The 19,845-nt window shown below is 36.3% G+C and overlaps 5 protein-coding genes across 5 annotated transcripts; 3 read left to right on the plus strand and 2 right to left on the minus strand.

Annotated features, from left to right (window-relative positions):
* Window positions 1-5,609: 5,609 nt before the first annotated feature.
* Window positions 5,610-5,921, plus strand: LOC100369311 (histone H4). Its single transcript, XM_002733366.2, has one exon. The coding sequence runs from the start codon at window positions 5,610-5,612 to the stop codon at window positions 5,919-5,921; it is 312 nt and encodes a 103-aa protein (XP_002733412.1).
* Window positions 5,922-6,989: 1,068 nt separating this feature from the next.
* On the minus strand, window positions 6,990-7,367 carry LOC146739321 (histone H2A-like). Its single transcript, XM_085502900.1, has one exon. It carries the CDS (start codon window positions 7,365-7,367, stop codon window positions 6,990-6,992), a length of 378 nt encoding a protein of 125 aa, XP_085359026.1.
* A 303-nt stretch (window positions 7,368-7,670) lies between these two features.
* LOC146739322 (histone H2B, gonadal-like) lies at window positions 7,671-8,416 on the plus strand. The gene has a single exon (XM_085502901.1). It carries the CDS (start codon window positions 7,694-7,696, stop codon window positions 8,066-8,068), a length of 375 nt encoding a protein of 124 aa, XP_085359027.1. The 5' UTR covers window positions 7,671-7,693; the 3' UTR covers window positions 8,069-8,416.
* Window positions 8,417-17,994: 9,578 nt separating this feature from the next.
* On the plus strand, window positions 17,995-18,306 carry LOC102804044 (histone H4). The gene has a single exon (XM_006814739.1). The coding sequence runs from the start codon at window positions 17,995-17,997 to the stop codon at window positions 18,304-18,306; it is 312 nt and encodes a 103-aa protein (XP_006814802.1).
* A 1,148-nt stretch (window positions 18,307-19,454) lies between these two features.
* Window positions 19,455-19,832, minus strand: LOC100369609 (histone H2A-like). The gene has a single exon (XM_002733368.1). The coding sequence runs from the start codon at window positions 19,830-19,832 to the stop codon at window positions 19,455-19,457; it is 378 nt and encodes a 125-aa protein (XP_002733414.1).
* Between the last annotated feature and the right edge of the window lie 13 nt (window positions 19,833-19,845).

Raw genomic sequence — 19,845 nt, forward strand, 5'->3', positions numbered from 1 at the left:
AGCATTTTTTAGTGGAACTCTGTTAAATCCAATAGCAATGTAAATCAGCATATATTTTTACTTAACTATAAAATATACAAATTAACAATTGTCTCTTATAAACTTTACGCTTTGACCTTTTGTTTTGAAATTTTCACAAATGATTGACAATGTGTTTATCTTCAAAACGCCGTAGGGGCATTGTTTTTGGTTGAACAGTGTTACAACAATCGTACAGACAACTAGCCTGGGTGTTAATTTATGCATAAACTTGAATTAGTGAAATTTGAGCTGCTGCCCAGGTAGACAGTTTTCAAGACGAAACTTTCTTCATAGTAAACAGATGTACCCGTAAACCAATTTTGACAGGAAACAGAGACATGGTTTAGAAGCGAATTTGTTTTAAATCACTTTTGACCAAAAAAAAAACATTTTTGTGCATATTTCAAACTACAATGTCCATAAAAAAAAATACTTACAAAATTTTAAAATTCATACAATAAGCTTTCTAAAAATATATAGTTATGTGGACAAGGGAGGTCATCTTGGTTGCCTAATTAACTAATTAAAATACCTGTCTGGTAAACTGCATCTCTACCTTAAATATCAATTGGCCCAAACCTAATAATCCCCTTATATAGCTACAATGGTATGTTAATGATTTGTAAACACAATCACTTTTCTATTTCAAAACAATATTCCTTCCATGAGAAATCTCAACCCAGGCATTTGGGATGTGGGATTCAATTAGTCTCAAAAATTGAATAATGCTGCCTAGCACAAAGGGATGGCTGGACAAATGTGAACAATAAGATACAGTATTGTATTTATATATGCAATATTATGCAATATTCAAATGCTGCACCTTTCACAATATGAATGATTAAAATATTAAATAAATGAATTTTCAGGACAGCTGATTCCAAAACTATGGTGCACACAATATATTAAGGCATGCCTGAAAAATGATATTCTTCACTTCATGATTTTAAATGGTAGAATTTGAACAAGGTGGAACTACATTTACAATTATCAGACATTAATCTTTCTTGAACTTCTATAAAACTAACAATTGCTATGCAATCTTCAATTTCAATTACCGGGGGTAGTTCAAATTATTTTGTATCTTTCTCCAAGCAACCCATAGAGGGCACTGTGTATTTAAAAAACATTCACTGGTTTGAATTCCAGTGGATACTAAATAGAAATATTCATTAGGTTAAAAATTCACTTGTTTGAGAAAGGAAACTATACATTCTACTGTTAAATCATGGACCATTTTATTAGGTTCATACTGTCTATCAGCCATCCAAATCAGCTACTGGTAATAATTTAATCTGATTTATGTACATGCAGCGGTAAATTTGATAAAAATCATTAGCCACATTTTATTTATTATAAGTAATAGAGATGACATCTATTAGTAAAATAATTTGATTTTCAATAAACACAAATTAGAAACATACATTGATCATTATTGAGAAAAAAATTGTAGCACCTGATGGTTACCAAAAGAAAGTTGTTGTAAAATACATTGCAGTAATTAGCCTGTAGTAAGCACACCAATCACTGTCTTTCTTTTATTTTAAGGAACTATTCAACATCATGAAAGATGTTTATTCCAATCACAGTTTTGAAATATAGGTTCTGTCTTGTGTATAGGAATGGGATTGAATGTTTTGATCACTGAAGCAATATAAGACCAAACATGCTAAAACAGAAACATGTTATGTTCTAAGATATCAAATTTATACCAAGATAATAATGTTTAAAAATTACAAAGGTATGAAGTGTTGTTTTAACAACAACAATAATACACAGTCACCTGAGTTAGCCAGTGAAATTTGTTTACGCCTAATGTGGAAAGAATATTACCCAGTTCTTTAATGCTGTGTTCCCCAATCTTAGAAAAAAAATTTACCCAAAAACACTCAGGTCTAGAACAAGTAATATCAGGATAACCTTACATTTATTGAAACATGTCAAATTCCTGGAGAGGAATTAAACTGGTTTTATACAATTGTACCAGTTAAATGCTACAAGCTAACATACTAGATGTTAAATAGTACATTGGAACAGTACATGCTTCAATGCCCCCAGACATCACTACCTCAAACAAGGATTAGCTGAATTAAAAAATAAATTAATTTGTCAAATAATTTATTTATTCAACACTAAAACGAACTACAGTGAGTTGTTCTATGGTCATATAACAATAAAAATAGATAAGATAAAATAAAATAAACTACACTAAGATACAGTAATGTTAATCAACTACACAGAATGCTAAATAAAGCTAAATAATATTACAAACACGCAAAAGATCATAATAAACTTATACGGTACAATACAATACACTAGCTAATATTATTAAGAGGTAACAAAATCACATTAAAATCACATTAGAGTCATAATTATGGTGGAAAGAATATTTTTAATTTTGGTGGAGCTGCTCACATCTCATTTGCATACATTTTTGTATGTATTGTGCAGTTCTTATTCCTGAACAATATTTCATGATTGCATTGAATTTTTCTAGTTCATTTAACTTCCTAAAATTTTGTATAATTTCCTTACAGTACTTGAATAATTCAATTCTGTGTGTATTGTACAGACTGCAGTCCATAAGGAAATGTATCTCATCTTCAATCTGCTTTTTAGCACAGTGTTTACAGACCCTTTCATTCCTTGGAGTTCTGCAATGCCTGCCAGTTTCAATATGAAGTTTGTGATCAGAGATTCTGAACTGGCATAGGGAGTGTCTCAGTTTAATATTACTCATTGTTATTAAACATTTTTCCATTTTAAACTGTGTTTTGAATGTTCTATAATTTTCCAATTTGTTTGTTCCACCATTTGCTCTGTTGTCATCAAATAGAGCTTCTTTCCATTTTATTTTATAATTTTCTTTCAGTAAAGCAGAGATAGTCTTGGTTTGGTGTGGTTTCTTTTTTTTTATTTGTTGTTTTATTGCCTTATCAAGATTGTTGTCACTGATTATTTTGTCGACATTTCTTGTCCACCTAGTTTTTACTGTATTGACCTCATCAAAGGTGCTTTTTATTAACTTGGGCGTCTATGGAAGTTTTGATCTGAGCCAGAATTTAATTATTTGTGTGATAATTTTTATGGCAAGAGGGTATCTTCCCAATTCCCCTAAGATTGCAAGCTTAGTAGCATTCTTTTTAACCCTCAGGAGTAATCAGAAGAAAGAATAGTTAACAGTTTCAATAATATCGCTATTTTTAGTGACTTCCTCTCCCCATACTTCACACCCATAGCTAATGATGGGTGCTATCAATTTATCAAATAGGTTTAGAGCTATGCTTATTTTGAGGTTTGAGACAGAATTGAGTGTTTGTTTTAGTACGAACTTGTACTAGTGTACGTTTGTTTCAGTAATAAGCCTTCTTCCCTATACCCCCTCTAGATAACTATAGGCGTCCTTAGAAGGGACATACGCAATTAAATTGGGCTAGGAGTGGTATGGGGTGGTGGTTTTGGTAAAAGGAGCCCCCCCCCCCCCCCGTGTTGGAGCACAGGAACTATGATCAAATTTGAAATTTTAAACAGCAACCAATATTCTTCAAGCTGGTATTTTTTTTTAGATTTTATTTTTTCATTCCGTTTGACTGTTTTTTCGAGTTTAAAAAATATGAGCTGGCTGGAGCCTTCATCCCTTATTTCTTAAACTAGATACCAGCCGATAACCCCCCCCCCCCCCCGCTCATAGGGATTGCGTACAGTTGATCAAAGTTCCTGGGCTCCGACTGGTTGGAGGGTCACAAGTGTTCATAGCAAAAATGTCTGGAGAGCATTTATAAAATAAAAACGATTAAATAATGTTGGGCTTAAGTTACAGCTCTGTTTTACTCCTGAAGAGTATGGAAATCTATTTGTTATTCTTCCGTTTAACAAGCTGTCGAAGATTCGGGTCAACGCAACGAGTCCGATGCCAATAAATATTCCAATAAATGTCAATAAATCCTACGTTCATAAACATGAATAAACATGCAAACTGAATCGCTATCTCGCGAGGCGATATTGGTTCAAATACTGCGTCAGGAAAACGTATGATTACTGGTAAACGCAAAACATCGAGTACACACTGCGAAGAAACCGAAAAAAACTAACAACTAACCTACCAGCCATTTTGTATAATGCAATATGGGTAATATGTAAAGTAGGTCGTATTCGTGAGGTCCTATTTGAGAGCTCCCAGATACGACCCAATGTGGCGTGCGCATAACCCTTCTCAAATAGTGGGGATGTTGCCCACCAAAATCAAGCTGAATCCCTTTGTGTCAGTAAAATTTGCTTCTCAAAATGCATGAAATAACGTTTCAGAAAGTCTAGATTTCATTTTTGTTTAAGGGGGAGCATGCCCCAGCCCTCACCCCCATGCAAAAGTTCATACCGCCGCCTCTGTATATCCTTCAATATATAAATAAATATAGGATATTTTTCTATATAATGCATAGTTTTGAAGGTATTGCATATTTTCTTGCCAATCTCTTAAAGTAAACATTTTTCAAAAAAGTTCCAATAACTTGAGAACAGTGACTGATTGAGGTATGGGATAGAACAACTGTGCGAATTATTTTTATATCTCTCTGTGCCGATTTCCTTTATCTACAAATACACCCCGAGTTTGTGTATATTTTATATATATTCTGTTATCATATTTCATATCATATCCAGTATCTTATTCCACACCAGGTACCACTATAAGGTGTCTTCAATGTTTTCCATAAATATGTTTTGGTGTGTCTAAATTTTGCGTCATTTTGCATTCCAGACTTTTGTCGCGCGGGAAAACAACAATATACCAAAACAACGTATACCAAATTTTGACAAATTTAGTAATGAAAATAAATTCATATCATTACTAAGTGACGAGAAAATGTCAATTCCTTTAGCGCAATATTTAAAAAACTGTTTTAATACAAGACAGCAGCACCTACATAAACTAAGCCAGTAATACATTCCTTGTATTCAACTTATTATCTTTTTTTTTTTTTTATGCCTTTTTGTTCCCTTACTCTTTATGTGGTTATTTTTCTTTTACTAATATCTGATTTGTAACCCTTTTCATCCCCTCCGAGGGATGTTGTGTGTTAATAAATAAATAGATTGGCTAAATAGATTGGTTAAAGTCAATAAACGATGAAAAGCGCGGGATCATTAACAAGTTTATAAAGAGTGTTTTGTTCTATTGTATAATGGAGACGCTACCAACGGAATGCCATTGTCTGTGCACATACTCATGACATCAGACAAATGATCCCAAACCATGAATGAATGATTGAATTACAAGTTTATCTGACCTTGGAAGAATATTTGTGACAAAAGTGTTTAATGTGATTATAAAAATTGACCTGAATTGGCCATGCAAGTAACTGCAATATAAATGGGTTCTATGAAATCGTGATGAAATTGTATCAATTACGCCAATATCACGAATATATATCGCACCAGAGAGTTATCATTACTTGACTTTTAGGTTTAAAATGACCTCTACAGCTTTCAAGGCCAGCTGTCATGTCCTCTCTCACGTTCGTAACCAGGATATAAAGTAAAAAGAGATTCGATGTATTCGTTAGTTGATTTTACTTCTAAACTCAGCAAACATGTCTGGTCGTGGCAAAGGAGGAAAGGGTTTGGGGAAAGGAGGCGCCAAGCGTCATCGTAAAGTTCTTCGTGATAATATCCAAGGTATCACCAAGCCAGCTATCCGTCGTCTTGCCCGTCGTGGTGGTGTGAAGCGTATCTCTGGTCTCATCTACGAAGAAACCCGTGGTGTGTTGAAGGTTTTCTTGGAGAATGTCATCCGTGATGCCGTCACCTACACCGAGCACGCCAAGAGAAAGACCGTCACCGCCATGGATGTCGTCTATGCCCTGAAACGCCAGGGCCGTACTCTGTACGGTTTTGGTGGCTAGACTTACCAAATACAAAACGCAAACAAACCAAACCAAACGGCCCTTTTCAGGGCCACCACATTCTCCAAAAAGAGAACTATCGTACACTATGTATACTATCGAGAGTGTCACGTGTTACATTGTATATAAAAGTACAGTTCATCAATATAGTGTATTGCCAAATTGACATTACCAAGTGATATCACTAAAATGTATTTCATACTGGTAGTATAACAACTATTTGATCAAAATAAGATTCTGTTTAGTGTTAATTATTTTATTTTTGTAAATATATACAGGTATTTGAAAAACGATCTTATTTTAATCAAATTGAACAGTAAACAAATGTCAATATCAATATATTCGCAAAAGGTAGACTGACCATACTAGTACTATTATCGGCAACATGTAAAGTATTCCACCAACTTACGAGTACATTATAAGTATATTGAAACTTTAATTTGGAGAAGTAATTCGTAGAGTTTATATTGCTGAGTTTATAATGCCACATTAAAAAGAATTATAAAAAATTATTGTTTCCACCACAGTCCCTATAGAGCATGGAAGGTAAATTACCTTCAATGGATAGAGGGACTTTGTTTCCAGGAAGAGAGTTATGGGGACGACTGGGTGGATTGAAAATTTGTTGAACAAAAAACAATGCAAGTAAGACACCTAGTAAAAAAGCACTACAAGTTCACAGTGGATTTTATTTATACATGTTTACGTGGATTCATTTTACCGAATTTTACTTATTCGCAAAAAAATAAACTGTTGAACAATGATTTGTGGAGATGCTCGGAGAGTCATTTGATTTGTGTGCCATATGCATGGTTTACTTAGTATGACATTACTTGGACAGAAGTAATAAATATACATTTTTTGCACAATAAAATAGCATTCCACTGCATATAATATACATAGAATACCTATAAATACCAATCACATTCTTTCTATCTCTAGGATAAAGGGACAGTGACATGACATAGGCAATGTACGCACATACGTAGAAAATACGGTAGTTCTCTTTTTGGAGGATGTGGTGGCCCTGAAAAGGGCCGTTTGGTTTGTGTACGCTAGGCATACGATTTACTTGGATTTGGCGTGGGTTTTCTTGGGCAGAAGTACAGCCTGGATGTTAGGCAGTACACCACCTTGTGCGATGGTTACACCGGACATCAGTTTGTTCAATTCCTCGTCGTTACGGACAGCCAATTGCAAGTGACGTGGGATGATCCTAGACTTCTTGTTGTCACGGGCGGCATTACCGGCCAACTCGAGGATTTCAGCGGCTAAGTACTCGAGTACGGCAGCCAAGTAGACTGGAGCACCGGCGCCGACACGCTCGGCGTAGTTGCCCTTTCTCAGGAAACGGTGTACACGACCAACTGGGAACTGCAGACCAGCACGGTTGGAACGAGTCTTGGACTTGCCTTTTGCTTTGCCTCCTTTACCACGACCAGACATATTGAATTATCAGTTTAGCTCGTCGAGAAAACTATAGGCATTTGGCAGTTTACTGTCAGTATTTATACTTCCCGCTCGGATTCTGGCTGTATAGTACCTCCACCAATCAAAATACGGCAAAGCACGACCTTGGTTGTATATTGTCAAGGGTCAATAGTCGATGCACAATGTAATATAAGTGTACAACGTACTTAAATCGTGTTTTCTCTTGCGTTCGTTATGTTTCCCGCCTTGCTTGCCGAATCCTTCATTTGCATTTCATTCACTATATATAATGGGACCTTTGACGGTTACAGTTATTCTGAACATTATTTCTGACGTTCAACATGCCTCCCAAAGCAAGCGGTAAAGCAGCAAAGAAAGGCGGTAAGGCTAAGGCCGCCGCTCGTGGTGGTGACAAGAAGAAGAGAAGGAGGGGAAGGAAAGAATCCTACGGTATCTACATCTACAAGGTGTTGAAGCAAGTTCACCCAGACACCGGTGTCTCTTCCAAAGCCATGTCCATCATGAACAGCTTCGTCAACGATATCTTCGAGCGTATCGCATCAGAAGCTTCCCGTTTGGCTCACTACAACAAGCGTAGAACCATCACCAGCAGAGAGATCCAGACCGCCGTCCGTCTTTTGTTGCCTGGTGAGCTCGCCAAGCACGCCGTCAGTGAAGGCACCAAAGCCGTCACCAAGTACACCAGCTCCAAGTAAATCGTATGCCTAGCGTACACAAATCAAACGGCCCTTTTCAGGGCCACCACATCCTCCAAAAAGAGAACTACCGTAACAACAACATATATACCTACTCCACCATTACGCTCTATAATTGTAAACAACACCAGGAATTAATAGGTGCGTCACTCAAACCTCATACACGTCTTAAATACTTGTAATGTATTTCGCTCTCAATGTAGCTGTAAAAACTACTACCCGTAGTATACAGTGGTAAAGTAAAATGAGGTAGAGGGCGCTATCGCACATATCGCGTTGCCTTGTAGATGCAACTTTTTTATATCAAATAAAAATGAACATTAATCTGAAAATCTCATCATGAGTAAACGAACCCCATTTAAATAGAAAGGGGACTCACCATACACGATGAAGCTACACACCAAATTCTGTAAATATGTGTTGCAAGTTAACTGTAAAGCTAGTAATTTAACATGTCTATTAGAACTTGGTAGGTATCCCCTACTTCTTTATAGCATAAGCCACATAATACATTTTTGGCTGAAAAATGAAAATACTCTAGTCCATGAAGCATACCGACTTGGGATGGAGCTTGATGAAAGGAATATACATAACTGGGTAACTGGTGTATATCAAAATATGTAAATGAAAACAATGTGTGGGAGAGCCAACACCTGCATAATGTTGCCTCTATAACAAAAAAAGGTTATGGGCAATCTCCAAAAAATCTTCAAAATCAACAGTCAAGAGAAAATGCATGATGACAATAAAAGAAAAAAAACGAACAAATTGCACACAATGTAAATGACTATAAATTTCTCAATACTAGTATTTAACTCATGATCCTGCACAGCACGACAAACATTACAATTGTGAAAATCGTTCTACATTGCCATGACAACAATGTAACCATTTTTCATTCGAATCTGCCTTTTATTCACTATATTAATGTATTGTAATAAGGTACCTTCCATGGTTGAAGCTTATTTTAAGACTCCAAAAAACTCAATCCTATAATCATGTGTACTGGCTGCAGATTTTTATAACCCGGCATGAATGTACAAATTTCGAAATGTATACGTGATCAGAATGCTCCCCCCATAACTGTTTTTTTTTATCAAGGTAGTGTGTCCGCATGATGACATAGTTAGTGCAAAAAACGTTATGCAACATCTTGAGAAACGGTTGAGTTTAGGAAAAAATAAGTACAATGTCCCCAAACCAAATCACTACTACTAGGGGCATGTCCGCATTGTTTTTTGGAAACAGCATCAAAGACTATTGTGTACGTTGCCAACCGAATCTTCTTGAATGGCGATAATTCAAATGAAAACAATACTTTTGTTAACGGTTAGAAGGCGTGGTTCACAGCTCATAACATTACTGCTTGGAAACAAGATCTGTGGCACGGTATCGTTGGTCTTGAGATAAAGAATGGTTTATCGTATTAAAAATGTTGTTTTGGCAGCAGACATACCCGACAAAGATAGCAGGAGTCGTTCGATGCAATACAGAAAAAAATGTAATGCGCATGTGTCCTGGATTTCCCTATACGTACATGTTATTAGACTCGTGTTTTTCACAGAAAAAATGCTGCTAAGTTTGCAGCTAAAGCAATAATTGTATATTCCGTGAAACCGTAATGTATTTGACTGAAGTTCAATGTTAGTTCATTACGCTTTTCTAGATGAGTTCACTACCATGACATCGACATTGTCCTTATTTAATTGACACCTGGTTTGTAATATAAATTGTCCCCGGGAACGTATTTGGGGAGGGTCTTATTAGCGTTCCATTGTTCTTTTATCACGGTTGCACTCTATTAACTGCACTGTTAGAAACCCATGACACAGTGTGGCGTGGTTCAGTGTAAAACGAATTGAAATTACTGTTGTAAGCCATCAACTGAATTTCATATTGAATGACGGTTACTGGAACTATTCGTAGCACAACAATGACATGTCCAGTTTGTTTTGACAATTTCACAATTCATGTAAAACTCACGATAGGCGCTGACCGATTGTTTGTTTTTACTCGAGGTGTAAATACTAAAATTAAAGTACTTACTAAAATAGTCAAGTCTCGAGGCCGTCAAGACAGCGGACATTTATGTTACACAAGTTGCGTAGACAACAGAAAAGCTTTGTTATGACCACAGCATAACGAGCTTGTCTTTTATAATAACAGATTTAATTTTGAAAATCGAGTGCAAGTCTTAAATTGTTCGTGATTTAATATTTTAGCGTTCACTGTGGCTCGCGGTTCTTGAAGCTGTGTGGCGACGGGTGCCCGTCCGTATATAGAATTAAAATGTGTCATTTGCAAAAAGCGTGTTATAGACCTAGGCGCTGAAAATTTAGAAAAGAAAGAGACTCATGTTTCGAATTATCTTTCCGTCCGACGTAAATTCTCGGACATGCCTGGACGTTACAAAATCAAGACAAAATAGTACACACACCAAACAAAATAGTACACACACCAAACAAAATAGTACACACACCAATTCTGGATTTGTTATTACAATCTAGTAATTGCCATTATCGTACAAAAAACACTGAGAATAAAAAATACAAGATCTTATGAAAACATCCCGAGTGGCCGCAAAAAGCTTACGCACTCTTGAGGGCGCTATGACATCTGGAGCAGGTCGCTGGATCGCAACAATTGTGTACGCAGCTTGACTATATAATCCACTTCTGCTTTCATTAGTAAATACTAGTACTTGTTTACGGATGTTGATCTATAATATATGTCGTGTTGTTTTCGAAATACATACACTAAACCTCAGTATAACATTATATCTATATATACACGTACTTTCAATATAATAGGGAAATTTTCTCCTGGTCCGTTTTGTATCACGTGGTATGAATCCTGCATACTAATAAAGATACGGAACTTGCGAATGTAGATATTACTAGTATTCCACGTTATTGCCATGACAACAACATTGTCTTCTTTCAATATACACTGTAATATGGTAAATTTACTCGCCGTATTAAACCATGGTATACCTAGATTATTAGCCCGAATATCCGGCTTCTGACTCAAACTGAATTACATTTTGATCCTATACATTTAAAAATAGAAGTTAAATGAATTCTGTGTCTTAAATATTAATACCCTGACCCTAGTATACGAGTATTTCATGGCGTTATTCTAGATCGTTCGACATAAATATTTCAAATCAAATAAACTAGCGAGAAAAAAGATACAATGCTTTGACAACGTTCTCTTTTTATTAACACGTACTATGTATCCGTCTCAGCGGAAAACACAGGCCCGTAGTTTGGGGGAGTTCGGGGGGTTCAGTCGAACCCCCTAAATTTTGGAAGTGAATATAATTATGGTAGCAAATTAGTACATATTAAAACAAACAGTAATAATTAAAATAATTATCATCGTTTAAATCACTTGACCAACATCACACTCGGTCGAAATTGCATAGTAATAAGCATTTTGATGGCAACGAGCTTCAATCGTGAAGTTATACCGGCTTTGATTGGCTGTTGCTGAGTTGGGAGGCTAAACAGTAGTCAATCCAAAAAAATGGGCAAGCTGTTATAAATCAGCCAAATGTAGTCAACTTATTGTATTAGTGCGTGTAGCCTGTGTTATTGGAAAATAGTGTACAGCTACGGGTTGAAAAGATCATTGAAAAAAATACCGAAGATTTATAATCAGCAAAATAGTTCGATCACGGGTTGTATAGATCTAAGAGCCAACAATTTACTCCACTGTGCTGCTTCAGCACTGAAAGTATGCTATGAATTATACTTTTCAAACATATTTTATGAATAATATTTGTGACCATTTCCGTGACAAGCTGCGAGTGTGAGCCCAATTTCTCCACATTGAGAAGATTGAATACATACATGGGGCAAGCTCTAGCTTTGCTCCACATTCATCAACAAATCGATATTTATCGTGTTGTGGATACGTTCGCAAAGTTACATCCAATGAGGATAACTTATGTAATATATTGTGTGATATGCCAAAGTCTGTTATCAGAGTAGTGTGCTACACAAACTATTGTCAGTTTTATTTTTACATAAATGACATATCATGTAAACAAAATTATGTTACAAGAAAATGAAATACAAATAAGGGACCACCGTAATCGCTCAATAAAATACAGTGAAACTAGAATGTTTTGTCTGTTTTACAACATATTACTATTTTTTTTATGGCAAGCATATATCCCAATATCTTATAATTTTTTTCGGTAACATATGATGAAAAAGATGATAACAAAAAACAACAGATTTACAGTGAACCAAAACATTTATATACTGTAAAAAAACTTGGTGGTATGTCATTGGATAGAGCATTTAATTTGTTTGATGCAATCATTGTGACAGCTATTTATCATGGTAGCAAGATATAGGGGTACGAATATTCGGAAATCATCGAGAGCCTGAGGGTACGAACTGATAGTTCTACGAATGTTGGGTGAATGTTGAAGGCTGCCATTATTCTTTGTTTATTTCAAACGTTGTATATCATATTGGTTGAAATTATTTTAAGTAAAAAATAGCCGGTACCAGAAAACATGTCATATAATGTTTAAACAATTAGAGTAGACCGGAAGACTTACTTGGACAACCCACATACAAAAATCTCCTGTTCAAATCTGGTTTCGACGTTGTCTGATTTAAATAACAAGTTTGGGATACTGCAAATTTCTTAGAGATATTTACTCAATAAATATTGTTATCAGTAGGAATGGCATGCCTCAATTTCACAATCATCCAGGCTGTGTACTTACGGAAAAATCAAAGTAGTATTAGAACCTGGGGGATACTTAAATTGATTGGCAAGCAATTATAGGCTGAAATATATACTGGCGAGTTTTCGCTGTTTTGGCCATAAACTTAATATTGATTTAGGCAGACACATGAAAATACCGATATATCAAAGAAGTTGTAGTTTTTGTAATAATACGTTTGAATTCAGAGTGGTAGAAAACGAAACTCGCATTGTTTTTATATGTCCAGTATATAATGATCTAAGGGCTGATCTTTTGCCAATAACACTATGCAATTATGCAAATAATACTGACAGTCACGAAACAGTATCACGGCTATGTGCGCTAACACATGCGAAAATCGAAAAACCTTAAAATGCATAAACAATAATGCTAAGATACGTACAATCTTATCGTTTTTGTGTATAACAATTTACCGCAATGGATCTATGGTGTGCGTGTGTTTGTCTGTGGGTGGGGTGGAAGGGGGTAGTGGTTCAGGAACCCCTTCTCTAAGAACGGTGAAATACTAGTAGTTCAAAAATGTTATGTGAAATAACTTAACAACACAAAGTAAGCCAAGAATAACAAATTTGTTCAACAGACCTCTAAGATACTAAAGAATTCGCTCTGTTTCCTTTTAAAAATTAAAAGAATGACGTTTCACATCAAATATATTATTGTTGTTTTCGAACCCCCCATTCAAAAGTGCTGGCTACGGGCCTGAAACAGACAATGATATGCGCATCAAAGTCGTGGGAAACATTAAACGTGTGAAGAAATGTTCTTTCAAGTCGTTTATTACAATACCAACTGTTTGACGTTGTTTTATTAAAAAGTTGTGAACGTGGTAGCGTGTAGTTCTAAACAAACTGACACTTCTGTGGTGGATGCCACTAACTGAATATCTTCGGAATTCATTTGTTTCTTGAATGACTACGACTTGAATAGAAAACAAATAGCAATTACTAGGGCTGTTTAGTGGTTTGAGGGCGTAGTTCACACCTCATCTCAGAAACAATAACGTGTCTCGGCCCGTTTGGTGAAGTTGCTGAATAACGAACGAAATCCAAGTGCATACACTCACTATAACTAGCCGTTTCAACCAGTTAACTCGTTTATTCTCATGCACTTGGGATTTATTGATCTCGATAGATGTGTAAATCAGCAGAATTAATGATACAGCTCAGCGTCTTTTAATTCATGACGCATCAATGAAAATGAAACCCACATTAGGAGGTTTAGTAAAAATGTAATCCAGTGAGTATTACGTAAATGAACAGTAAATGATTTCATCAAATTAACATTCCGGGCAGGCTGCAACAAGAATGATTGAAGGTGACAGTGCTTTCGAAATTAATACAAAACATGAATTGAATAGTTTACGAGAAAAAACAAAACATTTTGGCTATTATGTGTGTTTATAAAGGCACTGAGCGTTACAATGTCATTTCGCTGAGAGGCATCACGGTTACGGTTAGTAACCGTGGAGGCATCCAGCAGAATTGCTACGAGTTTACAGTTTAGCACTGTACTGTATCTGGCCTGTCATTGAAACTTATGGAGTTTGTGATATCAAAGAGATTTTCAATAAAATGTTTTTGGCGTATTTGAAGCCACACTTTAAAGTGTTTGCAGTTATTAAAATGATAATTTTATGTTTATGTCTCAACCCCATGCCCAAGGACAGGCAGAGAGACAAAGCATTTTACAGTCTGCTGTTTTTTGAGTAACTCTCTGTTTGATCAGGCCCGTAGCCAGCACTTTTGAATAGGGGGTTCGAAAACAACAATAAATGATATATTTTATGTGATTTTTGTGAATTTTATAATATTCAAAAAGTGTGTTTGAGCTCTGTTACATACATTTTTATATTCTCGGTTTTAAATTCAATTGGTTTACTTTGTGTTACGTTGGTAAGTTATTCTACATAACATTGTTGAACTATTTTACCATTTTAGAGAAGGGGTCATAGGCCATTCCCCACCTACAGACAAACACACCCACACCCTTGATCCATTACGGCAAAATGTTGTACACAAAAAAGACAAGACTGTACGTATCTTAGCATTATTGTCCAAGCATTTTAAGGTAGAATGCTACTAACGAGCTTTTTCGCTCTTCACATATGTTAGCGCACATAAAAGTGACACAATTTCATGTCGAAATCTGTCTACAATTATTCATTTTAGTATTAGTCAATTATGTAATTTTATTTCTGTACAGGGCCTCACCACATCGTACAAATGTAATGGGTGGAAAAGTGCATATCACGTTTTAAAAACAATACAACATCCATGTAAACATATGGTACTAAGTTAAGCTGGATTCATATTTATCTCGTCGCTTGAAAACTTTTAAAAGATACAGAGCTAGTTGATATATGGTGTGGCAGTTTGTGTAGCGACGAAGTAGGCCCAGACTGTCAGTATTTGCATAATTGCATAAAATTATTGACAAAAGATCAGCCCTATAGATCATTATAAAATGAACATATAAAAACAAAGTGAATTTCAATTGTCTACCATGCTAAATTCAAATGTATCACTGCAAAAACTAAAAATGTATTGATCTAACTGTATTTTTGTGTGTCTGCCTAATTCAACATTATGTTTATGGCCAAAACAGCGAAAACTCGTCAGTATATATTTTAGTCTATAATTGCTTGCCAATAAATCTCCCAGGTTATAATACTACATTGATTTTTCCGAAAGTACACAGCCTGGATGATTGTGAAATTGAGGCATGCCATTCTTGCTGACAACAATTTTTTTATTCTTTGAGTAAATATCCCTAAGAAATTAGCAGTATCTGCAACTTGTTTTTCAAACAAGGCAATGCCGAAACCATATTTGAACAGGAGATTTTTACGTGGGTTTCCCAAGTAAGTCTGTCGGTCTTGTCTAATCGTCTTAGCATGATATAACATGTTTTGGGGTTCCAGCTATTTATTATTAAATTTTAACCAATATAAGATACAACGCTTGAAATAACCACAGCATAATGGCAGCCTTCCACATTCGTCCAACATCGCTACATTGTTTGTGCATCTATTAATGCTAAGCAGAAATCTGCAAAATCTGTACCCTCTCGATTTCCGAATTTTGGTACCCCCATATCGCTACCATAAAAATAGCTGGCACAATGATTGCATCAAACAAATTAAATGCACTAACCAATGGCATACTACCAAGTTTCTTGCAGTACGTGAATTTGTTGGTTCACTGTAAATCTGTTTTTAGAGGGCGGTAAAATAATATGCATATAGTAGCAGTTTAGCAGCGGTCTCAATAAACTTCAATGACTACCTCTCCTTTTTATGAACCCACTAAAAATATAGAAAATTTTCTAGGACATCAAAAAAAAAACGTGTAAATAAATATGTTTGAAAAATATGATTTATCGCATAGTTTCAGTGCTGAAGCAACACTGTGGGATACATTTTTGGCTGCAAGTAGATCTTCGACCTATACAACTCGTGATGATAAATGTTTTCAACCCTTAGCTGTACACTATGTCCAATAACACAGGCTACACGTACTAATACAATAAGTTGACTACATTTGGCTGATACACTTAGAACAAAACAGTATATATGCCATCATTAACTTGAAGAATACAAAACTAATGAACCAATATGAAAGTACAGTGTCGTGTTGCCGTCTCAATCCCGTTCGAATCCCACACTTTACTAACTGAACGAACACTAGCACAAGACAAACGGACCTATTCAGGACCACCACATCCTTCAGAGAGAGACTACAATTACATTATTGGGCGGGGGGCAAGGGATATTTTCGTTCAACGTAATTGCAATATTTTTTTGTTCGTACATCCATAATTGAAAAAATAAATTCCGTAATTCTGTAATCACAGGATAGACGTACAACGTAATAAATCAAATATTTTTTTCGTACACTGTAAAAATGTGTAATTTTTCTCGGTACGTACAAGAATTTACATCCAAATAAAAAAAAGTCGTGAAGATCCAGGGAAATTACATTTTCGAAACTGTAAAACGACTAAATGACACAATTCACTGCAAAATTCAATTTTCATTGTAAACTGTAAAAACGGCTTTTTTTCCTTGTAAATTGTAAAAAAGCCCTTTTTATTTCCCGTAAAACTGTACCAGCTACCCCCTTGTCCCCCCATTATTGTTTCAATGTTGCTTTAATATTTAACATCAGCTGCTTGAACGCGATCTTCATTACACCATCGCGGAATCACCGAATAAAAGCTTGCCCATTTATAGCAACCTGTTTTGATTGGCCGCTGTTGAGCTAAGACGAAGTAACTTCACGATTGACATTTAAAGCTCGTTGCCACCTAAATGCTCATTACTATACAATTTCGACCGAGTCTGATAGTTACCTCACTGAGTCAAGTGATTTAAACGGTGATAATTATTTTAATTAATACTGTTTGTTTTATTATGTTCTAATCTACGATCATAAATCTATTCACTTCCAAAATTTAGGGGGTTCGACCGAACCCCCCGAACCCCCCAAACTACGGGCCTGTTGATGCGACTGTTTTTTAATGCTTGAACATATCATCTTGCCCTTACGTGCAATAACATTTTGAGTGAGTGAGTGTATGAGAATTTGGAGGTGCACTGTGGGTACACTGAAGTAGAACAACTGTGCAAATTATTTTAATATCTCTCTGTGTCGATTTCCTCTCCCCAAATACACCCCGAGTTTGTAGTATATTTTATATTTACATATATTCTGTAATCATATTTTAAATCATATCCAGTATCTAATTCTACACCAGGTACCAGTATTCGCTGCCTTCAATGTTTTTATAAATTTTGCGTCATTTTGCATTCGATAATTTTGTTGCTCGGGAAAACAACAATGGACGGTTAAAGTCAATAAACGCTGAAAAGCGCGGGATCATTAACAAGTTTACAATTGATGTTTTGTTCTATTGTATAATGGAGACGCTACCAACGGAATGTCATTGTCTGTGTCTTCTATGAAATGGATTCTATGAAATCGCGATGAATGTGTGTTAATTACGCCAATATCACGAATACTGATTCTATTCCGTCAGAGAGTTATCAATATTTGACCTCTACAGCTTTGAACTTTCAAGGCCTGCTGACATGTTCTCTCTCACGTTCGTAACCATGGTATAAAGTAAAGAGATTCGATGTATTTGTTAGTTGATTTTACTTCTAAACTCAGCAAACATGTCTGGTCGTGGCAAAGGAGGAAAGGGTTTGGGGAAAGGAGGCGCCAAGCGTCATCGTAAAGTTCTTCGTGATAATATCCAAGGTATCACCAAGCCAGCTATCCGTCGTCTTGCCCGTCGTGGTGGTGTGAAGCGTATTTCTGGTCTCATCTACGAAGAAACCCGTGGTGTGTTGAAGGTTTTCTTAGAGAATGTCATCCGTGATGCCGTCACCTACACCGAGCATGCCAAGAGAAAGACCGTCACCGCCATGGATGTCGTCTATGCTTTGAAACGCCAGGGCCGTACTCTGTACGGTTTCGGTGGTTAGACTTACCAAAAACAAAACGCAAACAAACCAAACCAAACGGCCCTTGTCAGGGCCACCACATCCTCCAAAAAGAGAACTACCGTAAACTATGCATATTATTGAGAGAGTGTGACACAAAGCACATTTTGTATCCGTTTCATATGTTATGTTATATTTTAGAATGTATATTGTATTCTCAAAGACGGAGCTACATCGCGATCCCCCAAACGTTGCCAGCCTGAGAACCAATCACAAACAAGAATAGACAATGAATTTTCGGATTAAAACCTCTGTTTTCCCCAACGCTAACTAACTTACTCCCGCGCTAAGGAAAAAGTCTTTCTGTTGCAGTCCGTCTTTGAGAATACTTAGTAGTATTATTTATATAGTATTCTAGCCTGTTATTTTAATTTGATCTTACCATAACATCGTCGTTACTTGCGGCGGCTGCTGATCCACGAAATTAATGGTACTAGTGGTAGCATATCAACCAGATCAAATGACAAGTATAAATGACCCAACATACAATTTGATCAAAATAATATTTTTTTACTGTTTATTGCTATTATTTTATTTTGAAATGTCCTAAGATATTATTCCGATCAGATTGAACAATAAACAATGTCAATATACATATATTCGCAAAAAGTTAGACCGACCACACCATTATCGGCAATATATAAGTATTCAACCAATTTAAATTAAAGTGTGTTAGATTTGGGAATTATAATGCTTGCATGTGAGTATGGGTACGGGGCTGGTCTTTTAAAAACTTCGAATGGTTCGAATGTTTGACCCCTAAACAGGGGCGTCGATAGAACACATGATTTGATGTATTGAGAAATTTCACGCTAATTTAACATATAATTTCATTTATACTTTACATGTTCACATTGATTCAGTTTACCGAATTTTACTTGTAAGCGAAAATGTCAACCGTGTAAACAATGCATCTACAGTATCATACACGGTAGTTACTTATCTTTATGGAGAGTGTGGTGCTTTGAGAGCCATTTGATTTGTGTGCATACGGTTTACTTGGATTTGACATTACTATAACATGGCAAAGGCCATGGACGTGCAGACACACAATTTACGGTAGTTCTCTCTTTGGAGGATGTGGTGGCCCTGAAAAGGGCCGTTTGGTTTGTGTATGAAAGGCATACAATTTACTTGGATTTGGCGTGGGTTTTCTTGGGCAGAAGTACAGCCTGGATGTTAGGTAGTACACCACCTTGGGCGATGGTCACACCAGACATCAGTTTGTTCAACTCCTCGTCGTTGCGGACAGCTAACTGCAAGTGACGGGGGATGATCCTAGACTTCTTATTGTCACGGGCGGCGTTACCGGCCAACTCAAGGATTTCAGCGGCTAAGTACTCGAGTACGGCAGCCAAGTAGACTGGAGCACCGGCGCCGACACGCTCGGCATAGTTGCCCTTTCTCAGGAAACGGTGTACACGACCAACTGGGAACTGCAGACCAGCACGGCTGGAACGAGTCTTGGACTTTCCCTTTGCTTTGCCTCCTTTACCACGACCAGACATATTGAATTATCAG

The sequence above is a fragment of the Saccoglossus kowalevskii genome, chromosome 8 (genome assembly GCF_978046115.1).
Source record: "Saccoglossus kowalevskii chromosome 8, keSacKowa6.1, whole genome shotgun sequence".
NCBI classification, from domain to species: domain Eukaryota; kingdom Metazoa; phylum Hemichordata; class Enteropneusta; family Harrimaniidae; genus Saccoglossus; species Saccoglossus kowalevskii.